This window comes from Neophocaena asiaeorientalis, unplaced genomic scaffold (assembly GCF_003031525.2).
Source record: "Neophocaena asiaeorientalis asiaeorientalis breed wild unplaced genomic scaffold, Neophocaena_asiaeorientalis_V1.1 scaffold504, whole genome shotgun sequence".
NCBI lineage: Eukaryota > Metazoa > Chordata > Mammalia > Artiodactyla > Phocoenidae > Neophocaena > Neophocaena asiaeorientalis.
The window spans coordinates 1,587,497-1,613,797 of NW_020174438.1; the positions used below are offsets into that span (position 1 = coordinate 1,587,497).

The 26,301-nt window shown below is 38.7% G+C and overlaps 2 protein-coding genes across 14 annotated transcripts in view; one reads left to right on the top strand and one right to left on the bottom strand.

Moving 5' to 3' along the window:
- Positions 1 to 19,248, top strand: part of BTBD10 (BTB domain containing 10) — a 67,459-nt gene extending 48,211 nt beyond the window's left edge. For 6 of the 7 annotated variants that reach the window (XM_024757112.1, XM_024757118.1, XM_024757117.1 and 3 more), the window contains 5 exons: positions 421 to 523; positions 2,012 to 2,132; positions 12,011 to 12,208; positions 14,734 to 14,844; positions 18,139 to 19,239. In XM_024757112.1, the coding sequence (XP_024612880.1) occupies positions 421 to 523; positions 2,012 to 2,132; positions 12,011 to 12,208; positions 14,734 to 14,844; positions 18,139 to 18,449 (844 nt within the window). In that variant the 3' untranslated portion in view covers positions 18,450 to 19,239. Of the gene's footprint in view, positions 1 to 420; positions 524 to 2,011; positions 2,133 to 12,010; positions 12,209 to 14,733; positions 14,845 to 18,138 lie in introns of all 7 variants that reach the window. The other variant, XM_024757116.1, reaches the window with a different exon arrangement.
- Positions 19,249 to 20,061: 813 nt separating this feature from the next.
- The window catches only part of BMAL1 (basic helix-loop-helix ARNT like 1), a 33,025-nt gene continuing 26,785 nt past the window's right edge, over positions 20,062 to 26,301 (bottom strand). For all 7 annotated transcript variants that reach the window (XM_024756985.1, XM_024756988.1, XM_024756986.1 and 4 more), the window contains 3 exons: positions 25,617 to 25,710; positions 21,473 to 21,575; positions 20,062 to 20,717 (listed from right to left, as the gene is read on the bottom strand). In XM_024756985.1, coding sequence (XP_024612753.1) covers positions 20,557 to 20,717; positions 21,473 to 21,575; positions 25,617 to 25,710 — 358 coding nt within the window. In that variant the 3' untranslated portion in view covers positions 20,062 to 20,556. The remainder of the gene's footprint in view (positions 20,718 to 21,472; positions 21,576 to 25,616; positions 25,711 to 26,301) is intronic.

The following is a 26,301-nucleotide window of genomic DNA, read 5'->3' on the forward strand; positions in this document are numbered from 1 at the left end:
CCCTTCCCTCTCCTCTCCTCCTCCCCTCTCCTCCTCCCCCCCTCTCCCTCCATCCTTCCTTTCCTTCCTTTCTTTCTTTTTCTGGTTAAAATTAGTATAAGAATTTCTCCTAGATTGATGGTTTTTTTTCATCCTCTGAAGTGAAGGGACTGGAAAGTTTTTTAGCTTCTGAATTTTATTAATTTATTTTGTTTTCTTATAGGGAATCTTTACTACTGTTTCCTCACACAAAAACATATTTTAATATTCCTTCATTTATTACATTTGCCTGAATAAACTTCTGATAAACATTCTTGAACTAATTTAATTACATAATTTAATGCTTAAATTATAATTCCTTTTTACTTTTGTACATGAAGACAATTTTCCCTTTTGAAGGAATATCTTAGTGATATATTTCTCAATTATTTGCTACCATAGGATGTTTGGATCTGGCAGAGAACATAACTTTACACGTCCCAATGAGAAGGGAGAGTATGAGGTGGCAGAGGGGATTGGCTCTACTGTGTTTCGAGCTATTCTGGTGAGTGCTCTTTCTTATGTGTATTGATTGAATCAGTTGACCCCTTCTTGTTAGGTACTTGGATTGGAAGCAGAGTTCTATTTGGATATCTCTATGGAAGTATCCAGGGCATTTAAAAAAAAATACAATTTATCTTTTTTTGCTGTGTAAATATAATATGATATAAATAAATTAATTTTATAACCTTCATAAAGATAAGATAGGGGATAATTCATCTCTTAGGTCTGCACAGGCAATTCTTTCAAGAGTTTAGTGGTAACATTTCTATAGTCACATTACTCCACCCTCTTAATTCTATTAAATACAGTAAGTTGATAATTTTTTACTACCAGAGAATAAATGTGGCTACTGGAATTCTAGTATTTTATTGCATATAACTAACAATGGACACTTACGAACATTTAAAAGTCATCTCTAAAATGTATTTCTTACCATCTTTGTTTTAAAACTTAAAAAAAAATTTTTAACTTTTTATTTTGAGGAATATTTGAATTAGTACTACAAGTCCCTATTATAATTTTAAATCAGTGATAAAGGTTTGATTTACAGTGTGTGACAGTTTATGCCACACTCTGAAAATATGGTTTCCTTAAATAGTTTTGTGGGAAGAGGAGAGGGAGGATCCTGAGGTACAAGACAGGAAAAGTAGTTGATAATGATCAGTACTAACAAGTACTTTGAAAAGTACCAGAAGATGTCTTGCTTCCATTCATGTAGCAACTTCAGAAATAAGAAAGAAGCTTGAGGCAGAGCCTTTTCAGACTTGAGCCTGAAAAAGCTTGAGCCTTTTCAGCTTCCCATACTTCCATTTGACCCCCAATGGAGTTGATAAGTTTACTCCATGACTCAGCTATGCAGTAACTTATCTGTAGTTCTCGGCCAGCCCCTAATAGCATTTTAAGTAGATTTTGGAAATAATTACTATTATTGTTTGTAATAATGTGGGCAACACCAAAGAACAGTATTTGGAAGAAGAATATCTAATTGTGTGTTCTGTTTGCATATATTTGAATACTTGGATATCATTTTGAAGTTCTTTACTAAAAACCTTAAATTTTGCTCAATTCTCTAGGTAATATTTAAGGTAACTTAAAATATATCATTTAACTTCCTTAACAAATTTTTAAAAAATGCATGGTAGTTATGTAGACAAATAATTTGTAAGGGGGAGAATACATATACATTAGCATGATATAGTAGAGAGAAGAGATGCATAATTAATGAGGAGACCTGGGTGCTAATCTTACCTCTGCTGTTAAATAATTTTATAATAACTGGGTGAGTCAGTGAACCCATTTGGACATAAACTTTTCTTGTTGGTAAAATGAAAAAGTGGTTAGGTGAACGGAGGTCCCACCTAACTTTAAAATTCCACAATTCCTCAGAGTACCACGATTTTTGAAAATTCTACCAGCCCAACCTTAATAATAAGTTTTGCCTACCTCGTGCACTAGATGTTCTATGCATTCTTTACTTTTTTTTTTTCAGGATTACTATAAAACAGGAATAATCCGTTGTCCTGATGGCATATCTATTCCTGAACTGAGAGAAGCTTGCGACTATCTTTGTATCTCTTTTGAGTATAGTACTATTAAATGTAGAGATCTCAGTAAGTATGATGTTTTGTGTGTGAGTGTTTGTAGAGTTAAAATATATTGGAATGAAATGCCTGAAATAATGCTGTTTACCTAGACTTCAAGTATTTGTTTAATTGAATTCTAGAACACTAATACCATGAAAATTATTTGTGAAAGTCCACAGAAATCTTTGTAAGCTCTTGGTGTAATTTTCCAAAACTTTCTTTCAACTTTAATAATTTTTTTGTTTATAGACTCTCCCAGATTTCCCCTTCAACTGTTTCCTCTATCATTTGTTGCCAGTCTTCATCTCCCAGCTTGGGAGCCCTGGCTTTGGCCAAGTGGTATTTGCCTTCGCTCCTCAGATCACATCAACCAAAAATTTATAATTTTTTTGTACTTGCCATGTAATATAACATCCTAAGCCACTTTGAAAGATATAAATAATTCTCAAAAAGAGTATTTGTCATTAAAGATTTTAGATTGAATACCAAGTACCTAGCCCTCATTTATACAAAGGGTTAAATGACTTTATCCAAGAACTTCAAACATAGTCTCAGAGCAGGGTCTAGACCTTTGGAAATCTTAACTCTGTGATTGATATTTTCCTGTCACTCCCTTCCTTAGCACCCCTCCCTTTTACTGTTACATCATGCCTAAGAAAAAAGGTGATTATACACAGAAAAGTCAAAATGTATATGAGAATTATCAAATGTTGACTTGTATATTAAGTGGTTGGAAAAGTTCAGAAGAAGCAGATGTCACTGTGGGCTAGTGGGATTGGGGAAGAGTTCAGAGGAGACAGGTAGTAAAGAGTGAATAGGAGTGATTTAGCAAGAATGGAGTAGGAAGGTTACTCATTTGGGGATTACAGATGTAAGTGATAGACTTTGGAAATAACCTAGTTGGTGCAGAGACTATATTGGGACTGGAAGGGGATGGGAATAAATAGGGGGGCCAGATTATGGAAGGTCTTTAAACTAATATTCTTACATTTTATCCTATGTAATGTGGGAAGCCATTTTAAAAGTTTGCTACCTGTGATTATAGATATATGTTAGTCCCAGATATATGGTTATCTTTACTTCATTACCTAAACTCAACACTAGTTTAGCAGAGTGGGGTCATACCTTCTCAACATTGATGTGTTAGTAATTGTGAATGGGAAATTTTATTTAAATTTGTAAGGCAACTACTATATATTTAAGTGTAGCGAACCTTCATGCTTAATTATGATTTAACTTCTTGAAAATGAGTGGCCTTATTAGGTCTGTTCCTAAGTACCATTTTCTTTTTGCCAGACATTTAAAGTCTCCATAGGGACAAAGGATTGGATGGTCCACCTTTGAGTCCATTTCTATATAAATGATATTTAAAAGTTTAAAGTCAAGTAGCTGGACAGCTGAAGCGTACAGCTGTAAACTTGAACAGAGTGTTCACATCTTAAAAAATGTTTTTTTGAAATCATGAGCATTAATTATTCTAATTTATAATTCTTTGACTTCAAGTTTTGTGTTTTTTTATTCATGGGACCATTTTAATTTAACTTTATATGATTAAATGTTGAATTTTGGTGACTGTCAGATAAAAAAACACAAGAATTCCTTATAGATGAATGGATTTTAGTTCTGTAATCCTTTGGACATAGTTTACCTTGTCATCACTGTTAAGTATCATTTATTTGTTATGGAATTAAAGGTAAGAATATTTATGTGTAATAGAAAGAAAATATGTGTAATATGGTTTTTCTAAACTTTTGGCCTTTAAATAATACTTGTGTTTCTAGATTACTTGTAATATGTATTACTGGAAATTTAGAGATTCTCATAGACTTTATTGCAACAAAGCTATATAGAATTTGAAGAGATAGAAATGGTCTTGTAAAATATAAAAGGATACTGTAGGTGTAGACTTGAGTCCAAAAATGAATTTTTTCCTGCAAATATGTGCCTTTACTGAATATTGTAATGGCACTTTACACCAAAATGTCTTTTTGTCTCTTACTTAAAATTACAGAAGTACTAAATGTATATTGAATAGAGCATCCTGGATTTCTTGGGCAAGTTACTTAAAACCTTGTTTCTTAGTTGCCTCATCTTTAAAATGGGAGACAGTAATATTACTTACTTCACAAGGTTGTTGTGAAGATTATTAAATGGATAGTGCTTGACACATAGTGTTAAATAAGGGTTTGCTTTAAAAAAAAAGTAGCAAAATTAGGAAATAAAGGTAAAGTAAAATAAAAAATATTAAAGGATCATATTGTACATTGCTATTTTATATTTCCACATGAAAATATATTGTGAATAACTGCATTAGAAAATATGCTTTAATAACAACTTGTTTAATGGTTTACATAGTTATCACTCATTTTCTGCATTTTTATTGAATACTCACTTTATACTAAATATTAGGTATGTGAAAAGCAACAAGAAAAGACAAGACCCCTGTCCTTATCATGCTTGCAGTTTAGTGGGAAAAACAGATAAGTAAATTATATTGTGTTAGAGGAAGAATAGGGTACTAAATGAGCATGTAGGAGCCGTGCCTAACTTCGGTGTGCGGGCTTGAGGAAGCTTTCTGGAGGAGATGGAAGAGGAAGTGTGTTTCAGGCAGAAGGAATGCTATGTTTAGTGGCAAGAAGATTAGTACAGTGAGGAAATGACTTGTTAATCTTCTGTCATAGAGCTTCCCATATAGTGAAGGAGCTTTGGTTGGTAGCTCCCCAACTAGGCTATAATTTCTTCACTGTCTATATTCTCTTACCAGGTAAGCACTGTAATCCAGAAGAGGTTTTGAGAACCAGGGCTGGACTCACAAATGAAGGCCTGGGGCTAAGAGAAATGAAAATATAGTGTCCAGGGTGAAAGTGGTATGGAAAATGAAATTTAAAGTTTGCAAAAGGACCAGTTCAGAAGGCCCAGGAAGAAAGGCACCATCCATGTGGGAGATAGTCGGATTGTAAACAAATATCAAAAAACTGAAGTTACATTTAGTTTGAGAAGGGAGATAAGAGGCAGGGACTACGTTTGGAGTCACAGAAATATGGAGACACTGAAACGACAGAGACACTTCTGTGTTTTCTGTCTCCTCTCTTTCCTCCCCCCTCTCCCTCTCCCTCTCCCTCTCCCTCTCTCTCTCTCTCTAACCCCAGTCCTGCTCTATTTTTCAGTTTATAGCATTAAATCCGTTTGAATTTGAGGACAGGGACTATACCTTTTCAACTTTGTGTCCGTAGTGCCAGGCACATAGTAAGGATTCAATAAACATTTGTTGAAAGAATAAACTCTTTTTATCCCTTCATGCATTGTTTAGGACACTGTTCCACTTACTGTCATCTTCTCTAGTATCATTAGTCTTTCCCTCTTTGTATAGAGTAATCCTCAGGCTCAAACATACTCAAATCTGACCTGTGTCTATTGTAGACATTCAAAAAACTATATCATTTGAAAACTTTTGAGCTTTTCATTGATTCTTTGAAGTTAACTTTTTGCAAGAATTAACACGTTTATTATACTGACTCCTGCTCCAACTGCTATGTCTTTCCATTTATTCACTTTTCTTTTTTGTCTTCTTCTGCAATGGTCTTATTAAGTTTATTCTTTGGTATTTTGTATTTTTGTTACTGTTGTGTGTAGAATATGTTCAGATTTTCTAACTGCTAACATATGAGAAAATTATTGAATTTTGTATATTTGTGTTTAGCCACCTAACCAAACTCTGTTTTATTTCTAATAGTTTTTCAGTTGTTTCTTTTATATTCTTGGTAGATAATTGACCCTGTCGTAAGTAAAATTTTTTATATCTTTTTGTCTTACTGAATTGACTATAATATTTTGAACAATATTAAATTTAGTGGTAATTCTGGTACCCTTGTCTTTAAAGGCATTTCCTTTAGGTTTCACTGTTAAGTCACCCTTTCTTCAAGACTTTGGCTCTTCGACATCCATCTTTTAGGTCTGCTTTTTTTCCTCTCACTTGCTCCCTGATCCTTCATACGTTGAATGTGGTCCTTCCCAACTGTTCTGTCTTCAGCTACCTTCTCTCTCACAGAATCTATACAATTAATCTAAGTGATGCCATTCATCACTGTGGCTTCAGATATTACATGTACACCATAGATTTCCAGCTGTTTCTTTTTTTAATGTGTTATTTATTTTTGGCTGCATTGGGTCTTTGTTGCTGCGCACGGGCTTTCTCTAGTTGTGCCAAGCAGGGGCTACTCTTCGTTGCAGTACGTGGGCTTCTCGTTGCGGCTGGCTTCTCTTGTTGCCGAGCATGGGCTCTAGGCGCCCGGGCTTCAGTAGTTGTGGCTCGTGGGCTCTAGAGCGCAGGCTCAGTAGCTGTGGCGCACGGGCTTAGTTGCTCTGCAGTGTGTGGGATCTTCCCAGACCAGGGCTCGAACCTGTGTCCCCTGCATTGGTAGGCAGATTCTTTTTTTTTTTTTGCGGTACGCGGGCCTCTCACTGCTGCGGCCTCTCCCGTTGCGGAGCACAGGCTCCGGACGCGCAGGCTCAGCGGCCGTGGCTCACGGGCCCAGCCGCTCCGCGGCATGCGGGATCTTCCCGGACCGGGGCACGAACCCGTGTCCCCTGCATCGGCAGGCGGACTCTCAACCACTGCGCCACCAGGGAAGCCCAGTAGGCAGATTCTTAACCACTGTGGCACCAGGGAAGTCCCTCCAGCTATTTATCTCTAATTCCTACTTACCAGTTACGTATTTCTAGTTTACTATTTAACTTGTATAATTTTTTTTCTTCTTAATCAGGCTTTTAATGAGTTCCATGCATATAGTACATATAGTGATGAACAAGACAGACATTGTCCCTGCATTTATGGAGTTTACAGTCTAGTGGGGAAGACAGGCATTCAACAAGTAATGAAAAGCTGTGAAAATTCAGTGAAGAAATGAGATGCTGTGACAGGTGTATGGTAAAGGGGCTATGGAGGATGATTATCTGAGTCAGTGACATTAAAGCTGAGACCTAGGGCTTCCCTGGTGGCGCAGTGGTTTGAGAGTTGGCCTGCCGATGCAGGGGACACGGGTTCGTGCCCCGGTCCGGGAAGATCCCACGTGCCGCGGAGCGGCTGGGCCTGTGAGCCATGGCCGCTGAACCTGCGCGTCCAGAGACTGTGCTCCGCGACAGGAGAGGCCACAACAGTGAGAGACCCGCGTACCCAAAAAAAAAAAAAAAAAGCTGAGACCTAAGGGAATGGAAAAGAGAGTGAGAATCTCTCCAGGCAGCAGAAATGGTATTTGCAGAGGCTCTCAAGTTGGAAGGAATATGACATGCTTAAGGCACTGAAAGAAGAGAAACATGGCTACAGTGGAGGAGGTGGAGCGTGAGTGGTGAGATATAAGGCCAGAGAAGTAGGGAGAAAACAAAATTTATTAACTAAATAAATGTTTATTAACTGTACATTCTCTACCAAGCCCTGTGCTAAGTTCTGGGGATGCAGCAGGAACAAACCAGGCAAAACTTCCTGTTCTAATGGAACTTACACTCTTTTGGGGGAGACAGACAATAGACAAGGTAAACAAGTAATATATGAACAAATAACATGGTATGTTAGGTAGTGATATGTGCTGAGGAGGGAGAAAAAAGTAAGGAAGGGACAAAGAGTAATATGAGAGGCTTTCATTGCAGAGGAAAATTGAAGTAAATTCCAAACAGAGGTTAACAGTGAGAGCAAATGTTGAAGCAGTTTGCCTGGCATGTTTGAGAGCAGCAGAGGCTAGTATAGTTGGAGTGGAGTGAGTGAGGGTGTCAGTAGTAGGAGATGAGGTCCAGGGGAGCAAGGTCGTGTAGGGCCTTTATCTTTTGGCTTTTACTCTGAGATAAGCCATTGGAGGGTTTTGAACAGAGAAGTGATATGATCTGTAAGGCTGCCATGTTTTTCCATTTCATGGACTCACTGTTCACACAGAATTCAATGTAGACTCATGCAGTGCTGTGTTCCTGATCTGACGTATGCTTTAAAAGAATCACTGTTGGCTATTGGGTTGGAAATGGACAGGAAGGGGAATTAAGATACACACAAAGAGGCAATTAGGAAGCTATTATCATAATTCAAATAAGAGATGATAGTGGCTTAAATCAGGGTGGAAGCAGTGAGAAGTGATCAGGTTCTGGATATATTGGATGGTAGAGTTGTAAGCATTTGCTTGCTGATTGAATATGAGGTGGGAAAGAGAGAAAAGGACTTTACCTGGAAGTGTGGAGTTGCCATTAATTGAGATGCGGGGAGACTTCATGGGGAGCAGAAATTTAAAAGCTTGATTTTGGACATGTTAAATTTGAAATACCTATTAGACCTTCAAGTAGAAATGCTGAGTAGGGCATTGGGTATACATGTCTAAAGAGAGAAGTGTGGGCTGTTTATATGCGGGAGTCATCACTATATGGATAGTATTTAAAGGCCTGTGCACACTGATCTGGAACCTCCTTTTACACATAACGGGCTTAAGGACCAAGTTGAGGATTTGGGACTTTTATTCTAAGGATAGTACAAGCCATAAAAGATTTAAACTAGAGACACCTATTTAGATTTTTTGGCTGCAGTGGGGGAGATGAATTACACAGGGGCAGAGGCAACTGATGGGTTCTACAGTAGTTTGGGTTAGAGTTACTGATGACTTGGACTGCAGGGGGCAGGGGTGCAGTGGGGCTGGACTGTGTTTTGGTTGTAACAGTTGTTCTGTCACAGACCATTCCAAACTTGGTAGCATAAAGTGTGATTATTCTTATTTTGTGGGCCAAGAATTCAGACAGGGTACAACAGAGATAGCTTATGTCTGCTTCACAATGTCTGCGGCCTCATCTTGTGAAGAATTGAAAGGATGAGGTGACTGAAAAGGCTGAAGGCTTCTTCACTCACATGTCTGCACCTGAAGTGGGACAACTCAAAGGCTGGGTTCAGTGAAGACTGTCAGACAGAGTAGCTCCACGTGACCTCTTCATGCAGCTTGGGCTTCTCCAGGCCTGGAGACTGGGTTCAGAGAGGAAGCATCTGTAGAGCAAGCATTCCCAAGACCAAGGCAGAACCACAAGTCATTTTCCCCTCACCTCTGCTGTGCTCCCCTGGTTACAAGCAAGTCAGTACAACCAGCCTAAATTGAAGGAGAGAGGAATTGGACTTCTCTTGCTGGGAGGAGATATCAAAGTCACATTACAGAAAAGCATGTGGCATAAGAGATTTTGCAGCTGTCTTTGGAAAATAGCATCTTCCAGAGAGGAAATGACACAATTCAAGATGTATTTAAGAGGTGGACTTGTTAGGTCTTGGGGAATGATTGAATTAAAAGATGAAAAAGGAATCAAATATTCATTCATTTATTCTACAAATATTTAAGAGCCTGTTATATGATTAGCACTCTTCTGTGATGATTCTGAGAACTTGAGTGGATGGTGGTGCCATTTACTGATTTCGAAAACACTGCAGAGAGATAGAGACAGAAATGATTAAGTTCAATTTGGAGTATGTTGAGTTTGAGGTGCCCGTGAGGGGGCATCCAAGTGGAGATTTCCAGGAGGCACTTGAATATAATGCATCTAGAATATAGAAGGCAGAATTAGTAGAATAAATTTGAGAATTGTCAGCATAAGGTGAGAGAAAAAAAAACTTAGAACTTCCCTGAGAAATAACAATACTTAATGACAGGCTGGAGGAGAAAATGTTGACAAAGGTGACTGAAGAAGAACAGCCAGAGAGGAGAAAGAAAACCAGGGACGGTGGTATCAGACCTTAGGGATCAGAGTATTTTAAGGAGGGAGTGGTCCCTGTAAGGCATTCCATCAAGAGGTCAGATAAGATCATGATTAAAAGTTGTTGATTGTCAGGCAGAAGACCTAGATAGACATTTCTTCAAAGAAGACATACAGATAGCCAGTGGGCACATGAAACGATGCTGGTCATTGCTAATTATTAGAGAAATGCGGATCAAAACTAGAGGTACCACCTCACACCTGTCAGAATGGCCATCATTAAAAAGTCTACAGATAACAAATCCTGGAGAGGGTGTGGAGAAAAGGGAACCCTCTTACACTGTTGGTGAGAATGTAAATTGGTGCAGTCACTATGGAAAACAGTATGGAGGTTCCTCAAAAAAAAAAAATAGAGTTGCCATATGATCCAGCAATCCCACTCCTGGGCATATGCCCAGACAAAACTAATTTGAAAAGTTACATGCACCCCTATTTCATAGCAGCACTATTTACAATAGCCAAGACATGGAAACTACCTAAATGTTGTCTATCAACAGATGAATGGACAAAGAAGATGTGGTGTGCGTGTGTGTGTGTGTATGTGTGCGTGCACACACATACACACACACACACACTGGAATGTTACTCAGCCATAAAAAAGAATGAAATAATGCCATTTGCAGCGATATGGATGGACCTAGAGATTATCATAGTAAGTGAAGTAAGTCAGAAAAAGAAAGACTAATACTGTATGATATCACTTATTTGTGGAATCTAAAATATACAAATGAATATATCTACAAAACGGAAACAGACTCACAGACATAGAGAACAGACTTGTGATTGCCAAGGGAGAGGGGCATGGGGGAGGGAAGGATTGGGAGTTTGGGACTAGCAGATACAAACTATTATATATAGAATGGATAAACAAAAAGGTCCTACTGTATAACACAGGGAACTATATTCAATATCCTGTGATAAACTATAATGGAAAAGAATATGAAAAAGAATATGTGTATAACTGAATCACTTTGCAGAAATTAACAACATTGTAAATCAACTATACTTCAGTAAAAGTTTTTTAAAAAGATGTTCATTGTCTTTAACAATCTAGAGGTCATTTGGAGACTATGTCAAGGGCTCTTTTGAGTAGTGAGTGTGGAAGTCAGATTGGAATTGGTTCAGAAGTTAGGGGAAAGAGAATGTGTTTATATATATATAGGAGTTTGACTGTAAAGGGAATTTTAAAAATCATAATGGAAGTAGCCAGCCTAGAGAGAGACATGGCTAAATCATAATATTATAATTATTTAATCATGTATTATATTAATAGTTATTATATAATTAGACAACATGTTGCAGGGGGAAAAAAGCTCTAATTTGGGAGACTACAGATTTGAGTTTTAGTGTCTTCTCTTACCCTCCCAGTAGTTCCTGTGATGGTAGAGCCTTAGATAAGAGATAGGACATTGCCATTGAAATAGGAATAAAATAAAAATGATTAGGTCAGTGCAGGTGAGTTTGTGACTATGTATTTGGAAACTTAAAGTTGTTCATTATGGCTGTACTTAAGAAGGATCAAGTGAAGTGCATCTTTCATTCCTCTCAATTCTAGGGTCACATAAGCAATGTAATTCCTGTACCGTGCTATATTTTGCTTGACCTTTTACCATCCTTATCCCAAAGCCAGTTGACCCTTTTCATCTCACTCCTCTTCCTACACAGTAATATCAGTGTTGTTTGTAAATAATTTTCTGAGAAAGAAAATGTGGGAGATGGAATATGGGGGCTATTTTATTTTGTATGGATAATCTGAAAAAATATCCTTAGGATATACTTTAAGATATAACTGCATACATTGATGGAAGACAAACTTATGTAGTAAAAAATACCCTGGAGGGTAGATGTAATTCTGATTGTGCAAATTAGTTTTGTAACCTTAGGCAGATTGCTTCATGATGTGTAAAATGAAGGGGCTTGTGTTGGATGGCTTTAATTGGCCCTTCTTGCTGTAAGATTCTACAGTTCCATAAGAACTCTTCCTGGGCAAAGTTTTGTTGACTAAAGAATAACCACTATATTGTCTACAGGATCCCGAAGTAGATGCTGAACTACTCTGCTGTTTTGTTTGTTTGTTGTTTTTGCTCTTCTTTTACTTATCAGTCACCCCCGAAGTGAAGATATTTTTGTGGCTTTTATTTCAGGTGCCCTAATGCATGAGTTATCAAATGATGGTGCTCGTAGACAGTTCGAATTTTACCTGGAAGAAATGATTCTGCCTCTCATGGTAGCTAGTGCCCAGAGTGGGGAACGTGAATGCCACATAGTGGTGCTTACAGACGATGATGTGGTTGATTGGGATGAAGAGTATCCACCACAGATGGGAGAAGAATATTCACAAAGTAAGTCCTGTGGCATATTTTCTCTCTCAAATCGTCACAGATTTTCTCTTTATCTTTTACAATATTGATCAAAGGACAGTTTTTATAAAGAAAGTATGTTGAACTCTTACTTATACCAGGAGTTGGCAAACTACAGCCTGTGGGCCAAATCCAGCCTTTTGCCTGTTTTTATAAACAAAGTTATATGTATTGTCTGTGGCTGCTTATGCGCTACAATGGCAGAGTGGAGTAGTTGGAATGAAGACCGCATGGCTAGCAAAGCCCAAAGTGTTTACTATCTGGCCCTTTACGGAAAAAGTGTACCCGCCCATGTCATGCACAGAAATGGTTTGCTTTTTGTTGAGTATCTGGATCTTAATGATTTTTTTCTTTGCATTTAGAAGCATCCAAGAGAAGTAGATCCTGGAATAGTAGATAATAAAAAAATAAGTGTTTTCTTTTTAGATGAATTACTATGTGTATATAAAATGAGAAGCTTCAACTCAGTGATTGCAAAGATGACTTTAAGTTCTAAGACATTCCTTTTTTAACGTCATAAGTGTTCCTGGAGGATACAGTGACCCTTCCGAAAAGCTTTGCGGAACTTTAGCTATTTCTGACCAAAACGGCACATCTTGAGGAGCAGTGACTAACTTTTTTCTTACTGCGCTTCCAAACTTTTTCTGATTAGAACCTTTTGATTTTTTTTTTTTCTGTTAGAAAATTTATTTCATATTGGTTTGGTTTTGTTTTCATGGTGAACCCAATCTAGTATTTTTGAACAGCTTCATAGATTGAGAAAAAGAGTTAAAAGAATGATTCGAGGAGCTAGGTAAAATAGCCCAACATCTTGTTCTGTCCTCCAGTCTGTGTTGACTCGGTAAGGATTAGGGTTTAAGTAAAAAGTACAGGATTATAGAAAGTATGGAGCCCTTTAAGCTCTGATTTTTCCATTTTACTTACCCTTTTCTAAAAATAAAGCAGACTAAGTGGTATTCTTTTTTATTTTAATTCTAAAGATTTTCATTAGATTACGTTATCTTAGCGCTTTTCAGAATTTACATTGAGACATTTCCTTTGCATGATACACTTGAACGACTATTCTGACTCTTCTGTGGACAGTTAGAATAATAAAATGTTACTATTTCCTTATTCCTAGGCTCTTTGCTGACAGTGGTTTTCTATAATATGTGAAATAAAAAGTTGAACAAAGCACAGGAAAAATAAAAGGTTACCAAAAATCAGAAGAAATACACTAAATCATTTTCTTTGTAGAAAAAGGAATGAACAAACTTTTACTTTTCAAAAAGTTTGACTCCGAGAGAGTAGAGCCAGCTGTAGAGCACAGAAATGATATTATAGTGATACAGGAATAATAATAGACCTGGGCTTTTCCTTTTTAGTTATTGAGCTTTTCATTTCAGTGTTTTTTGGTTTGTTTTTTGTTTCTTACATTAAACATTGAAGCTTAAAAGGACTGGAAACATTTTTACTCAATTTGTCCATAAATATGTTTCATTTTGTGCCAAGATGTTCCAACGTAAAGAAGATACATTTGAGTAGACAGAGATAAGATAGTCTCTTCAGCCTGATTTTCCTAAATGTGACATTATAACACCACCCATTCTGAGATGTCAAAAAATCTTTATCTTAAAATAATATCAGTAGTCTTAAGGATGTGGTAATAATCACAAATTTACTCCATGAGTAGCTTCTGTATACGTTTTTTCCTTTTATTGGCTCTTAAACCAGCATGTTTGGTTTGTGAGTGTGTTTTTCTTTTTTTGAAAAAACCTTTGCAGTTCACCTTTTAAGGGAGATAACTCCACCTGAAAGAGAGAAGGCGAGGAAGGTCCATCAGTCTAACTCCCTGAAGTGCCCAGCACATTTGGAAGACTCAACATGTTGTCAGTGGAATGTCTGTCCTTTGCAAAGCCAGTTTGCTCTAAACAGACTAACCTAGGCAGAACATGCTCGAATCTGCCATTTTTAACATCAATATTAAATGGGACTGTTCGCCTGAATGGAAAACAGTTTGTGGGGTGGGCCTTTGTTTTGGGGGAGTTATTAATAGTTGCTCAATCCATGAAATGCAAGATGTATCCATTTTGTACTTTCTGACAAGGCAGTTTTTTCCCCTCCAGATGAGGCCTTGGAGGCATCAGAGCAAAGTCCTTTACTTTGCCTGCTTGATAATCATGTGATATTGATACTTTTTTTTTGGTTCTCTTTATTTGAAGAAATTGGGGCAGATCCCATTCCAATAAGTTTGTATATGATATATCTTTCAGAAGGAGATTCTTCCTATGGATTGGGTTATCTGATTGGTTATTAAAGCTTTTCTTGTTTCAACTTATGTAGACATTTGCTTATGTATTAACTGTACTGAATTGTCCTGTCATGTTGGCTAGTCATCCTTTGGCATCACTGCATCCATTATTTGGGCTTTTAGGGTTGTCAGGCCCCTTTGATGATCAAGATAAACTTGAGTCATCTCCAAGTACTTTGATTTTAGTAAGAAAATATTTTTGTCTCTTTGTTTCCAGTTATTTATAGCACAAAATTATATAGATTTTTCAAGTACATTGAAAACAGAGATGTGGCCAAATCAGTTTTGAAGGAGAGGGGTCTTAAGAAGATTAGATTGGGAATAGAAGGTAAGACATTTTCACTATTTTCTATTAATTTTCTTTTGAAAAAAGCAAGGTTAAACAACTGGATCCCATTGAGAATATAGTTTGAATATTTAAAAATTCAGACAAATGATTACTGAATGCTCATGCAGTAGACATATAAATAACAACAATCAGCTTCCTTTTTCTGAGATGATAAATAGAAGGCCATTAGAAATTATTATTCATTCCATAAGATCCCTAGCAATATAGAGATATGAATTTGTCTTTTCTGCCATTGCCCGACTTAATGCATTTTTGACTAAGCCCAGGTAGTGTGTTTGGCACGCATGTGTGTATATTCCCGTAAGACTGACAGGACTCTTTGCCTAAGTAGTAATCATGATCAAAGCTCAACAGAATTAAAATCTAGTACTTCCTGAAAATTCATGTAAGAACAGTGCTAGTAGCTTTCTAGTGTCTTAAAGTATAATAGCTTATTTTCAAATTAAATTGAATTGCAAATGTACTTCATCTTACTTAAATGCATACTTTTTAGATTGCTTTTTACTTTATGATTTAAATGAATTTTTGTCAGATGCTTCTTTTATTTTAAAGTGTCCTTACTAAAAACAAAATATCTTCTTTGGCATACCATAGTAAAGGGTAAAGACTGCTTGTGTTCAGAGCCTATGATTTAATAGCTGTATGACCTTGGCCAAGGCACTTTACTTCTCTTTGCCTTCGTTTCCTCATCTAAAATGGGAGCATTAATAAGTACTTCATAGGGTTATTGTGAGGGCAGAATGAGTTAAAATAGGGCCTAGCACATAGTAATTTCTGTGTTTGTGATGGTGATAACGAAGATTGTGGTGTTCAGATCAATGACCAGATAAACTTCTGGAGATCGCTGTAATGGGCTGCTGAGACATAGGGAAGAATGACCAGAAACAGGGTCTTTGTGGGAAGGGGAGGAAACTTTGGGCTTAAAAAAGAGGACACATTAGCTTCACCAGTATGTCCCCTCTTCTGTGATTTTGCAAACAATGGGATTTAGCTGTTTCCTTTCAGAGCTAAAGAGAAGGTAACTGGAGGGAGCTACTTTAGATGAGTGGGCAGGGGAGCAGTTATTTGATCTGAAGCCTGATGACAAGTGGGTTGGAACTAGATTGTAAAAAATAAAGCCTTATATACTGTGCTGAGGAAGATGGACCTTCCTCTTTAAGCATGAGGGCGTCATTGGTAGTTTTAAAGCAAGGATGTAATATGATTACACTTGTGTTAGAGTGGTGATTCTGTGTGGAGGGCAGAGTGGAATACACTGAGATGGGAATTTTAAAGACTTTTAATAGTCCAAAAGCAGTCAAGGACAAGGGAATAATAGAGGGTAGAAACCTTTCTGATCTCTACTGCTGCCCTTCAGCTGGTAATTGAGTGGAAGTATGAAACGAAGAAGACATTCTACAGAAGGTCCTTAGAAGGTATTTAGTCCTTGCCCCTGTTCCCCCTCACCTCAACCACATACACACGCCACACGTGGCTAAATATACTAGCTACCTACGATGCCTACATAGCATCCTCCTATGCAAGAATCCTTAATTGAGTCCCTACTATGTGAGGCCTTTGTATTTTTTTCTGATTCTAACTATGGTCTAACTATGGCCTATGGGCCAAATCCAGCCCATTACCTGTTTTTTATAAATCAAGTTTTATTGGAACATAGACATGCTCATTAATTTATGTATTGTCTGTGGCTGATTTCACTTTACAACGGCATAGTTGAGTGGGTGTAATAGAGACCATATGGCCTACAAGCCTGAAATATTTACCGTCTGGCCCTTTACAGAAAATGTTTGCCAGTACTTGGTCTAAACTAGCAATTCATGCTGTGGGAAGGAGAGAAGGAACTTTTGATAGTATCTAAGGAAAGTATGTCTTCAGAGAAATTGCCTTACTAGTAAATGACTGAAATTTTTCCAAAACCAGGATGGTTGTTACCAGTTGTTACTCTTCAGTGATTATCATCTAAGATGAAGAAGATATAATTAATTAGGGAAAGCTGTGTTGACTGAAAAAAATGCACAACCTAAATGTTCAGAATTATGTTTTATTTGGTGGCCTTACTGAGGACTATAGCCTGTGATACAGCCTCTCAGACAGCTCTGAGAAACTGTTCCAAAGAGGTAAGGGAGGAGCCAGGATATATAGGAGTTTTTGCTGGAAAAAAAAAAAAAATCAGAAGATTACTGCTCATCACAAAAAACAGACATCTCAAGTTAATGATTTTAGCACCTCTCTGTGTTTGGGGAGATGCAGGAGTCTAGGCCTGTTGCAGTTATTCCTTTGGTACGCATCTTAACTGTCTAGGGCCAGTATCCTGTTTTTCTCCATCCTGAATTCCCCTCAGGAGCATCCTTGGGTGGGGGTGGCTGCAGTGGCTGATGGCTTGATGGCCGCAACATCCTTGTTTACTGACGTGGCAAGCAACGTTTTTTTTTTTTTTGTCCACAGCTGCTTTGGCTATTGGCAATTTGTCCATTGCCAATCTAAATGAACTGCCTGGTTGTTGAGAGTAGTAACATTTAAATGATATAGGGGTTAAAATATTGGCTTTGCTGACCTAGGTGCAGAAGTACCTGGAATTAGCGAAGCTGGAGAGTTCTAAGGCTCCTTGTCACTTAACAGTAAAAAGGAAAGAAAAACCCAGAAGATGAGATTTATGTTTAAAGAAAGTAGAAGGCTATGGGGACTTCCCTGGTGGCGCAGTGGTTGAGAGTCCACCTGCCGATGCAGGGGACACGGGTTCGTGCCCCGGTCCGGGAAGATCCCACATGCCGCGGAGCGCCCGGGCCCGTGAGCCATGGCCGCTGAGCCTGTGCGTCCGGAGCCTGTGCTCCGCAACGGGAGAGGCCCCAACAGTGAGAAGCCCATATGCCACACACACACACACACACAAAAGTAGAAGGCTAATACTGCAGTAAGTTGCAGGCCTTGAGGCCAGATAATCCTGCGAAGGGAAGGGTTCGGGGATATTAAGGATATACAACTAGAGCCCATGATGCACTAGATTACATACTATTGTATTAGGGACCCAGCCCCTCCATGCTTTCCGAATGTTATTCTGGTAGTTGGTGGATGGTGGGAGGTTTTGTGAATTACATCAGTAGGATTTCAGTTTCTTGCTGTTGAACTAATGACCAAGGGGATAGAATATTGAATTCCCTTCTTTGTTTGTTCAAGAACTACAGTAACCCTCTTTAGGTTAAATTGGGTGAGGAATGTGGGGACCCACGTGTGTGTGCGCGTATCCTCAGTTTTTAAAACCTCCCTCTCCTTCAGGTTATCCGACCTACAAAGAAAAAGTAAAGAAAAGGCCTGGGGGCCGCCCAGAAGTGATTTACAACTATGTCCAAAGGCCCTTTATTCGAATGTCTTGGGAGAAGGAAGAAGGAAAGAGTCGGCATGTAGACTTTCAGTGTGTAAAGAGTAAATCTATCACCAACCTTGCAGCAGCTGCCGCAGACATTCCCCAGGACCAGCTGGTGGTCATGCACCCAACTCCTCAAGTGGATGAGCTGGATATTCTCCCTATCCATCCCCCTTCTAGCAACAATGACCTCGATCCTGACGCACAGAATCCGATGCTGTGATGGTGATGTTGCTGGAAACCACAGCATGCTACTCTTCGCAGTGACGCTGCACTCTCCTCGTCCTGCACTGCAGGGCCGTCTCTGCAGTGAGACGCACAGATGCTTAGGATATTGCAGTGTAGACTTCCCTAAAGACCAAAGGTAGCTGAATGGTTCTTTAAGTGAGTACAACTCTAGCATCTTGAGGTTCCAGTTATATAAATGTATTTGTTTACCGGTAGGTTTGTGGAATTGGTTCTTTGGGGGACAGTCCTTTTTCACACATCTAGATCTTTTCAGAAGTGGCGGAAATTGGCAGCTGGGGTACTTTCAGTCTAGGTTGATATTCATCACACCCCAGGTAAAATGTAGAATATGATGTAGTTGCACTTTATATATGGTGGTCGCGTGGAACTGTTCAAGCCATTTTAATAATCGTGATGCACAGTATAATTTAAATGAGTGCTTCTATCAAAGTATTCTTTCAGTGAAATGTGTATAGTTTGCTGCCCACGATGAGCAAAAAGTGAGTATCATTGGGCTTATTTGAATGATTAGGATGAGATTCAATGCCCATATCAGTTATCTCCAGTGCCGTTTTCATCCTTTTCAAGTGAGTCACATGCAGGGAGTGTGAACATCAGGTGGTTTATTATCCAGTCTGCCTTACCCATAATCTGTTCACAGATATTTATTTACTAATGATTTTTTTTGAGTTATGGGATAGGAAGATGAAGTGTTTGCTCTTCATTTACTAAATGATTGTAAACTCGTTTTTCATCAAAATAAAATTCCATTGTTTTAATGTTTCTGATCTTTATAACCACCTTGACCAGATTTTCCATCTCATAATTAGCAGATATCCTGTCTTGTTGGTGTCAGTATAACTAGAAACCAGGTAGCTCAAGGAACTCCAGTTTGGTATATGTGTGATGAGGCACTTATATTCCCCGCTAATTATAAAATAAACTATAAATCCAAAACATTGTTAGAGCTGAAAAGGGAATATTTTCATTTTCTAGCCCAACCTGATATGAAGGATGAAATACCTTTACTAGGTCCTACAGTAACCTTAAGTTTCAGAGCCAAATTCTGACACCAGTTCAGTGTTTTCTCCATTATACTGTGATGTTCTGCCTAGCAAATTTTTCATGAAAATGTTTTTGGTTTGTTTTGTTTTTTTAATATTCTGTGGCCCAATTCATGAAGAAATCAGAAGAAGTATTTAGGTGCTTTGGGTCCAGGGTCACTTACTGTTTGAAGCCATACAGCTGTGAGTAGTAGAGGAGTTGTACATTAGAGAAGCCAGTCTGTTCTATCTAATCTTGATTTTGTAAAATTTCAGAGGATTTGCAGTTTGTGTTTAAGCAGGAACATCTTTCTTTGCTCTCACAGAAACTGAAATTACAGTATAGCAAAAATACAGTACAGCTAAACTAGTAACACAGGGACATTATGTATGCCCTAGAATTGTCATGAAGGCCAGAAGAGCACTGTAAATGCTTTTGGTGTGGCTCATCCTTAAACAAACACCCACCATGGAAAATTGATGATCCAGCCCTGTGGCACTTTTTTCCCCGTAGGATTTTTCTAATTATTTGAAATGTGAACAATATTTATAGAACAAGGGAAACATTTATTAAAAATATTTAACTAATACATTATACTTTAACCCATATTTATAGTAAAGGATTCTTACAAGGAAGAATAAACGGTTTTATGATACAATTAGTATAAGAAATATCCACATGGGGAACTTCTTTGTAGTGTAAAAACACCATACATCTGAAATGACCATCTGCATATAAAAGCTACCAATGATGCTTCTGTGCACAATGATTGATTAAAAAATTCAACACAAACAGAATCCAAAATATACAATTAATGCAAGCTATCCACAGCTAGCCCAATAATCATCAATGATGAGGAAACACTGGAGCAGGCTTAGTTCCACTTTGTCTGAAGTTACACATAGTAAGATTGACTTGTATCAATGGCTCTGAGATGGCTTTTATGAAGACAGTTCATAAAAGCTGTTCTCTCCTTATCCGGTAAGCTTCACAGACTGTATAACTCCATCAGTAATGCACTTTGATACTGTAGCTGTCGCCAAAGCGACATGTAGTGTTTACAGCGGCCATGGCAAGTCGCTAAAGTCAACAGGACCACCGAGCCCAGCATCTGCTTCCAAGAGGCTCATTATGACAGCCATTGCTGCTTCATCATTACTGGGACTGCTTGAGCCTTGATCATTGTCTATCATATCTATGCCTATGTGAGGGTTCTCACCTGTGCAAAGAGATGAAGACTGGTCAGTGATAATACCAAAGCATGTTTAACTTTAGTAAGCGGTTCCTAAGCACACTTTTAATAAGAACGTTATACCTAACAGTAGGGTGAGAAGGATGAGAGAGGCTGCTTTTTGGGGGGGGGGGGGGGGTTGCCATATTTCTTTTTAACGTTGGTGTTTTTCAGAGGGAAGACCCAACTTTTTAAGAAGAAAGTACTTAAAATTCAATGAAGAGTATCAAGTATGAGTTGACCTCATTTTAATATTCTGATATAACCAGTTATAAGGAGAGAATTATTACAGAAGGAACAAAATAGGAAGATAGAGATTAGGGGAAAAAAGATCTAGAAAGCTAAGTAGAGAAAAAGATGGGTGGGGTGGGAGAAGCAAACTCTTCATTGGCTTAATGACTTTTAATACCCTCTGAAATGCTTACTGATGACCCTTTTAGGCTTTATCTGAACCTGCATGTCTCTCCCTCCAAAGAGATTATGTTCCACACATTGGGAGAAAGCCCGTGTCCAGGGCGCTGTAGCCTCTTGAGTTCGAGGGACAGACCTGGACCCCAGCGAGAACCCAACCATTAAACTAAACTTTGAAGTAAAGATTTAAACAAATTTTAAACCTTTACTTTGTTTTTATCAAGTTTACCTAGAACTGGTTTGTTTTTCCAGTTCAGTTCTTAAAACTGACTTCATGCCACATGATTTTTTGCAAGCTCTTTGCATTGGAAATGAATAATAATGCTACTTACCAAGAATAGAAGAGCTATCAGAATATGGATAACCTGGGTTCTCCTGAGCCTGCCCTGGTAGTAGGCCGCTGGAAGGAATGTCTGGAGTCCCTCCATTTAAAATCTACAAACAAAAGTAAAGTTTTCACGTCGTCAGCAGTTTCAATCAGTATTTTATGCAGTGTCACCAAGAAAATGAAGCATGTTGAAAAGAGGAAGGTGGGGAGAAAAAGCTTCAAATGGCTTCAGTTTCTTATCGGATGATTTCACAGCAGAGACTCTTAGGAATGGTCACAGTAAGGAAAAAACCTCTCCTCCAAACTATTCTTCTCTTTATTGGATTCAGCCCACACAGGCAATTTAAAGGCTGAACAAAATCCCTAGAGCGTTCACATGTTTAAGGCCAAGGACTAAACCTCAGGGAGCCCAGATGGGCAGGTCCCCCGTAAGGGAGGAAAACTTCTTACAGCAACAGATGTTGCTGAAGAAGAAAGGGCTGTTACACTGTGAAGAGACACAGCTCTGAGGAGTCGCAAATGAACAACAAAACACTAGAATAAATCATCACTATAGTTACACCACAGATGCCAACATTAGTAACCACTGGTTTAAGTTCTTAAGAGAGGCTACTGAGAATATTACCACCCCTCAGTAGCAGAACTGTCTCCCCCAACTCCCCACCCCCCATGACTGAGTCTCATAGAAAAGCACCTTTGAGAAGCATTTGGATGTAGGTGCGGAAACAGTTTGGTAGAAGCTGGGATTTCAGGAGAGGCAGTGATTTCAGGCCTTGCCAGTAGATGGCATTACAACCTTATCTCCGCAATTCAACTTTTTGAAGAGACTCTCAAAAAGACTTTACACTCTAAAAATTATTGAGGACTCCAAAGAACTTTTGTTTATACAGGCTATATTTATCAATACTTACTATATGTGAAGTTAAAGCTAATACATTAAAAATATAATAAAACTATTATACATTAACATGAATAGCATTTTAATGAAAAAGAACTATTTTCAAAAATAACGAAAAGTTAGAAGTGTCATTTTACATTTTTTGCAAATCGAATGTCTGGCTTAACAGAATTTAACTGGATTCGCATTTGCTTCTCCATTCAGTCTGTTTGTTGTTTGAAATACATATCTGAAGGAACTCTGGCCTCTTAGATAGGCAGTTAGAAAAGGGAGGTATATTTTAATAGCCTTTTCAAATAATCGTGGTATTCTTTGATATTACATCAAAACTCAGCAAGTGGAAGTTTCTTAAAGATTATTTGCAATGTGGAGTTTGAAACCATATCAATGAACTTTTGATACTCTTATGTTGAAATCCATTGGTGTATCTTGGCAATTAGGATGGATCTTTTTTACCTTTGCATGATTTTGAAATATCTCACATCAGTCATTTGGAAAATACTGGTTCACTGAGTTACGTGGATCTTCCAAATGTGGACATACTTCATTGTACAACATCAAAACATCACCACTGTTAATATTACCTACATCAGAAATATCTTAAGTTTTGGGAAGCAGTCAAGCTCAAAGTAGCAGACACAAGTTTTCCCCAAAATTCTTATTTTTGCCTGAAAGCTAAAATTTTATCACTGTCAGTTGTTTTCTTTGAAGTCGCAGGTTCATTCATTTTCAAGAAAATGTACACTAAATACCCAAGTCTGAACATAGTTTGCGACAGTAAAAATGGTTTCCTATGAAAAAGGTGATTGGGTTCGGTTTATAACACACAGTCGCACAAGTGCTTTTCCTTGAGACAACCATCATACTTCGTGTGCAGCACAAGTGCTTTATGCACACTTCCCATTTTGTAACAGTTTTAAAAAGATATACTCAAGGATTTTATGAAACTATTCTACTGCTTTATTAAGGACATTCTTAAATGAAGCTGGCTTTTAAATTTATTATTTTATTGTGAGTATACGGTGGTGAAATACACTGTCAGTACATTCTGGTGCCACAGGCTTGATTTTTGTAAAAGCACCAGCAGTCTTACCCAACGTTGCTTTTTCACTATCAGTTCACGTATCAACACAGTGAGAAAAAACTGTTTAGCATTATTATGAAAATACATTTGACCATGCAGACCCCTGAAAAGATGCCCTCTCCCTAACCCCACCAAAAGACCACAGATGACATTTAGGGAACTGCTGCTTTATCATCTCACCCTGCCTTGGTACTTCTGGATGTCCAGAGTCTCCTGGAACCTATGAGGCTCACTAAGCCTCCTCTTTTTATTATATTTAGCTTGACCCTAATTAAAACTGGCAGGCTAAATGGCTCATTTTTGGACCTGCCAATTTTGAAAGTGACTGGGAAGGGTGGGAAGCCTGCGGCCACCTTTACTTTTGTGGCTTTGGTACACTATTTAATGCTGTCGTTTTCAACTCCATCTTGTTTAGATGCCTTTCTTATAAGGTCCTGCTGCTGATGACTCAGAATACATTCAGAATTTCTTCTCAGACCCACTTTTATAAGCCCAAAGAAAACATTTTCCAAAAATGCCTCAAAAATACTTGGGGCTTTGTGATGCAGAGTATACTTTTAGATCTCTGGCATTTGTTGGTGTGAAAAGAATCAGAAGTCAAGAGACTTGAATTTAGTTTGGGGCAATACTTACTAAATTCTGGGCTAGTCATGTAACATTTGGTAGCCTGGATTTTGTCACCTATGAGGTTGTGAGGATAGATGAGAGATTATATATGGAAGTTCCCTGAGTAATATTTAAGCGCTGAACTGGAGTGATGACCTTCCAAAATATAGTGGGATTCTTGGTACCAGGAAATCAAGTGCCTAAAAGTTGAATTGAGACACAAAGAAGAGGATACCGTGCTAGGGAGATGGTAGATCCAGTATGGAGAAAGGACCTAGTGGTGTAAACAGAACAGAGCTAAGAGCTCAGCCTGTGAGCAGTTACAGGGGGAGCTGACAGACTTCATCTGTCAGTACTATCTTCTGAGTCATGACCGAAGGCCAGGCACTTTCACATATATACTTTCATAACAGGACTTCATGTGCAAAGATGCTGGCTGCCCTAACCTATGTCAGCCGCATTATAGAGAAATCTAAGGCTTAAAAAATTGTATAGGGCCACATAGCCAGCACATGGCAAGGCTAGGCTTCAAACCCAGACCCATTAATTTACTGGCTTTCAAACCTTTTTGGGGGAAGCAAAACCTTTTTTCAAATAAACACTTTTACAGAAGAGTCATGTGTCAGAAGTAGAGCTTTCCTAGAAGAAGCAGGAGTCTTCCTACCTTGTCTTCCTCATCACCTGCCCCTCGCCCCAATCCTACCTGGCAGCACCACAGCTCCTGGTAACCTGAGTCTCTGAGGAGCCCAGTTTTGGAAACCCATGTCCTGCTTTTGATACAGTTTGTGCCCTATGTAAATTACTCATATTCTTTCTCTGTGTACATGTCTTGGGAGATAGGGGAAGGAAGACTATGTCTCAAGATGCTGGCCTTTGCAGCATCCTAACCTATGTTAACATCAGACACTATAGATTTATGATTTACAATTAACATTGGCCTAGGCTTGTAAATTCTCTCATCAGCACTAAAGATGAAAACAGATTATTGGTTCCTAAGACTATAATATAGTCTTCTGGCCAGTTCTTCATGAGGGCTGGCGACCGATAAACTACTTGTACTCAATGCTGTCCCATCGTAGGAAACCCAGGCAGATACCTAAGTATTCTGCAACTGCAAAGGCATGACTTGCCTTCCGAAGGACTGCTGGTGGTATCACTGTTTCCAGGACCTGCACTAGACACTAACAATATTTTCTCCCTTGAAAACTCCCGGCAGAGAACTAGATAGTTTTAGGTACTCACTAACCCTTCCCTCACGGGAGCTCTTGAATTCCTCCCTCCATACAATGGACCGATAGCTCCCCAATCCTTAGAAAGATCTCTTTCTGCCTTCCCCCACTCACATGGGATAAATCCTCTAACAATGTCAGCAAGGCTCCCTAGCTCCACTGGTATGCCTTTGTACCTCACCCAACACAGATGCATTTACTTCAAGGAGGAAAAAAGGGCCCTACCTGTTTCAGCAACCACAGTTATATACTCCCACTTCCAGTATTTCAGAACTTGGGCAAGAGCTCTCTGGATGAAGAAGGGCCTTAGTCTAAGAGTCATCAGCCCTACCTTCTTGCCTCCTGGAGAAGAGGCATCAGGGGGAGGTGTACTTGTGATGTTCAATGGGCTGGAGCCACAGCTGGAAGGCGATGACCCTCTTATCCTGTCAGAGAAAAGAGGAGTTAGTTACATTGCCTTTCCTTTTTTTCATTGGAGTGTGTGTGTTTTGTTGAGGGGTGGGGGTGAGAAGAAGGATGAAGATCTAGAATAGGGATTGGCAAACTTTCTGTAAAGGGCTAGAGAGTGATTATTTTAGGCTCTGTAGGCCATATGGTCTCTCACAACTACTGAACTCTGCCACTGTAGCCTGAAAGCAGCCATAGATGATATGCAAGTGAATGGATATAGCTGTGTTCCAATAAAACTTTATTTATAGGTGATAAGCTGGATATACCCCATAGGCACCTGATCTAGAACACAGATCCTGGAGGCAAGCTTCTCACTGACAAAGCCCTTGGATTAGGGTTTGGATTTCAGGTTTGTGAATTTCAAGGTGGCCACTTTCATTTGCTCACAGAATCCAGATCTCAGAGTTGGTGGCATTCTATCTTTGATACAGTGAACTAGAATCCACAGCAAATGACTTATTCTCTACCCTGCACACACGGCTTAGCTAGCGACTACTCAGGAAATGGAGGGCGCTGCAGTGGTTTCAGCCCCACCTAGAAAGTGGCCTCATGTGAGCAGTCGCCAT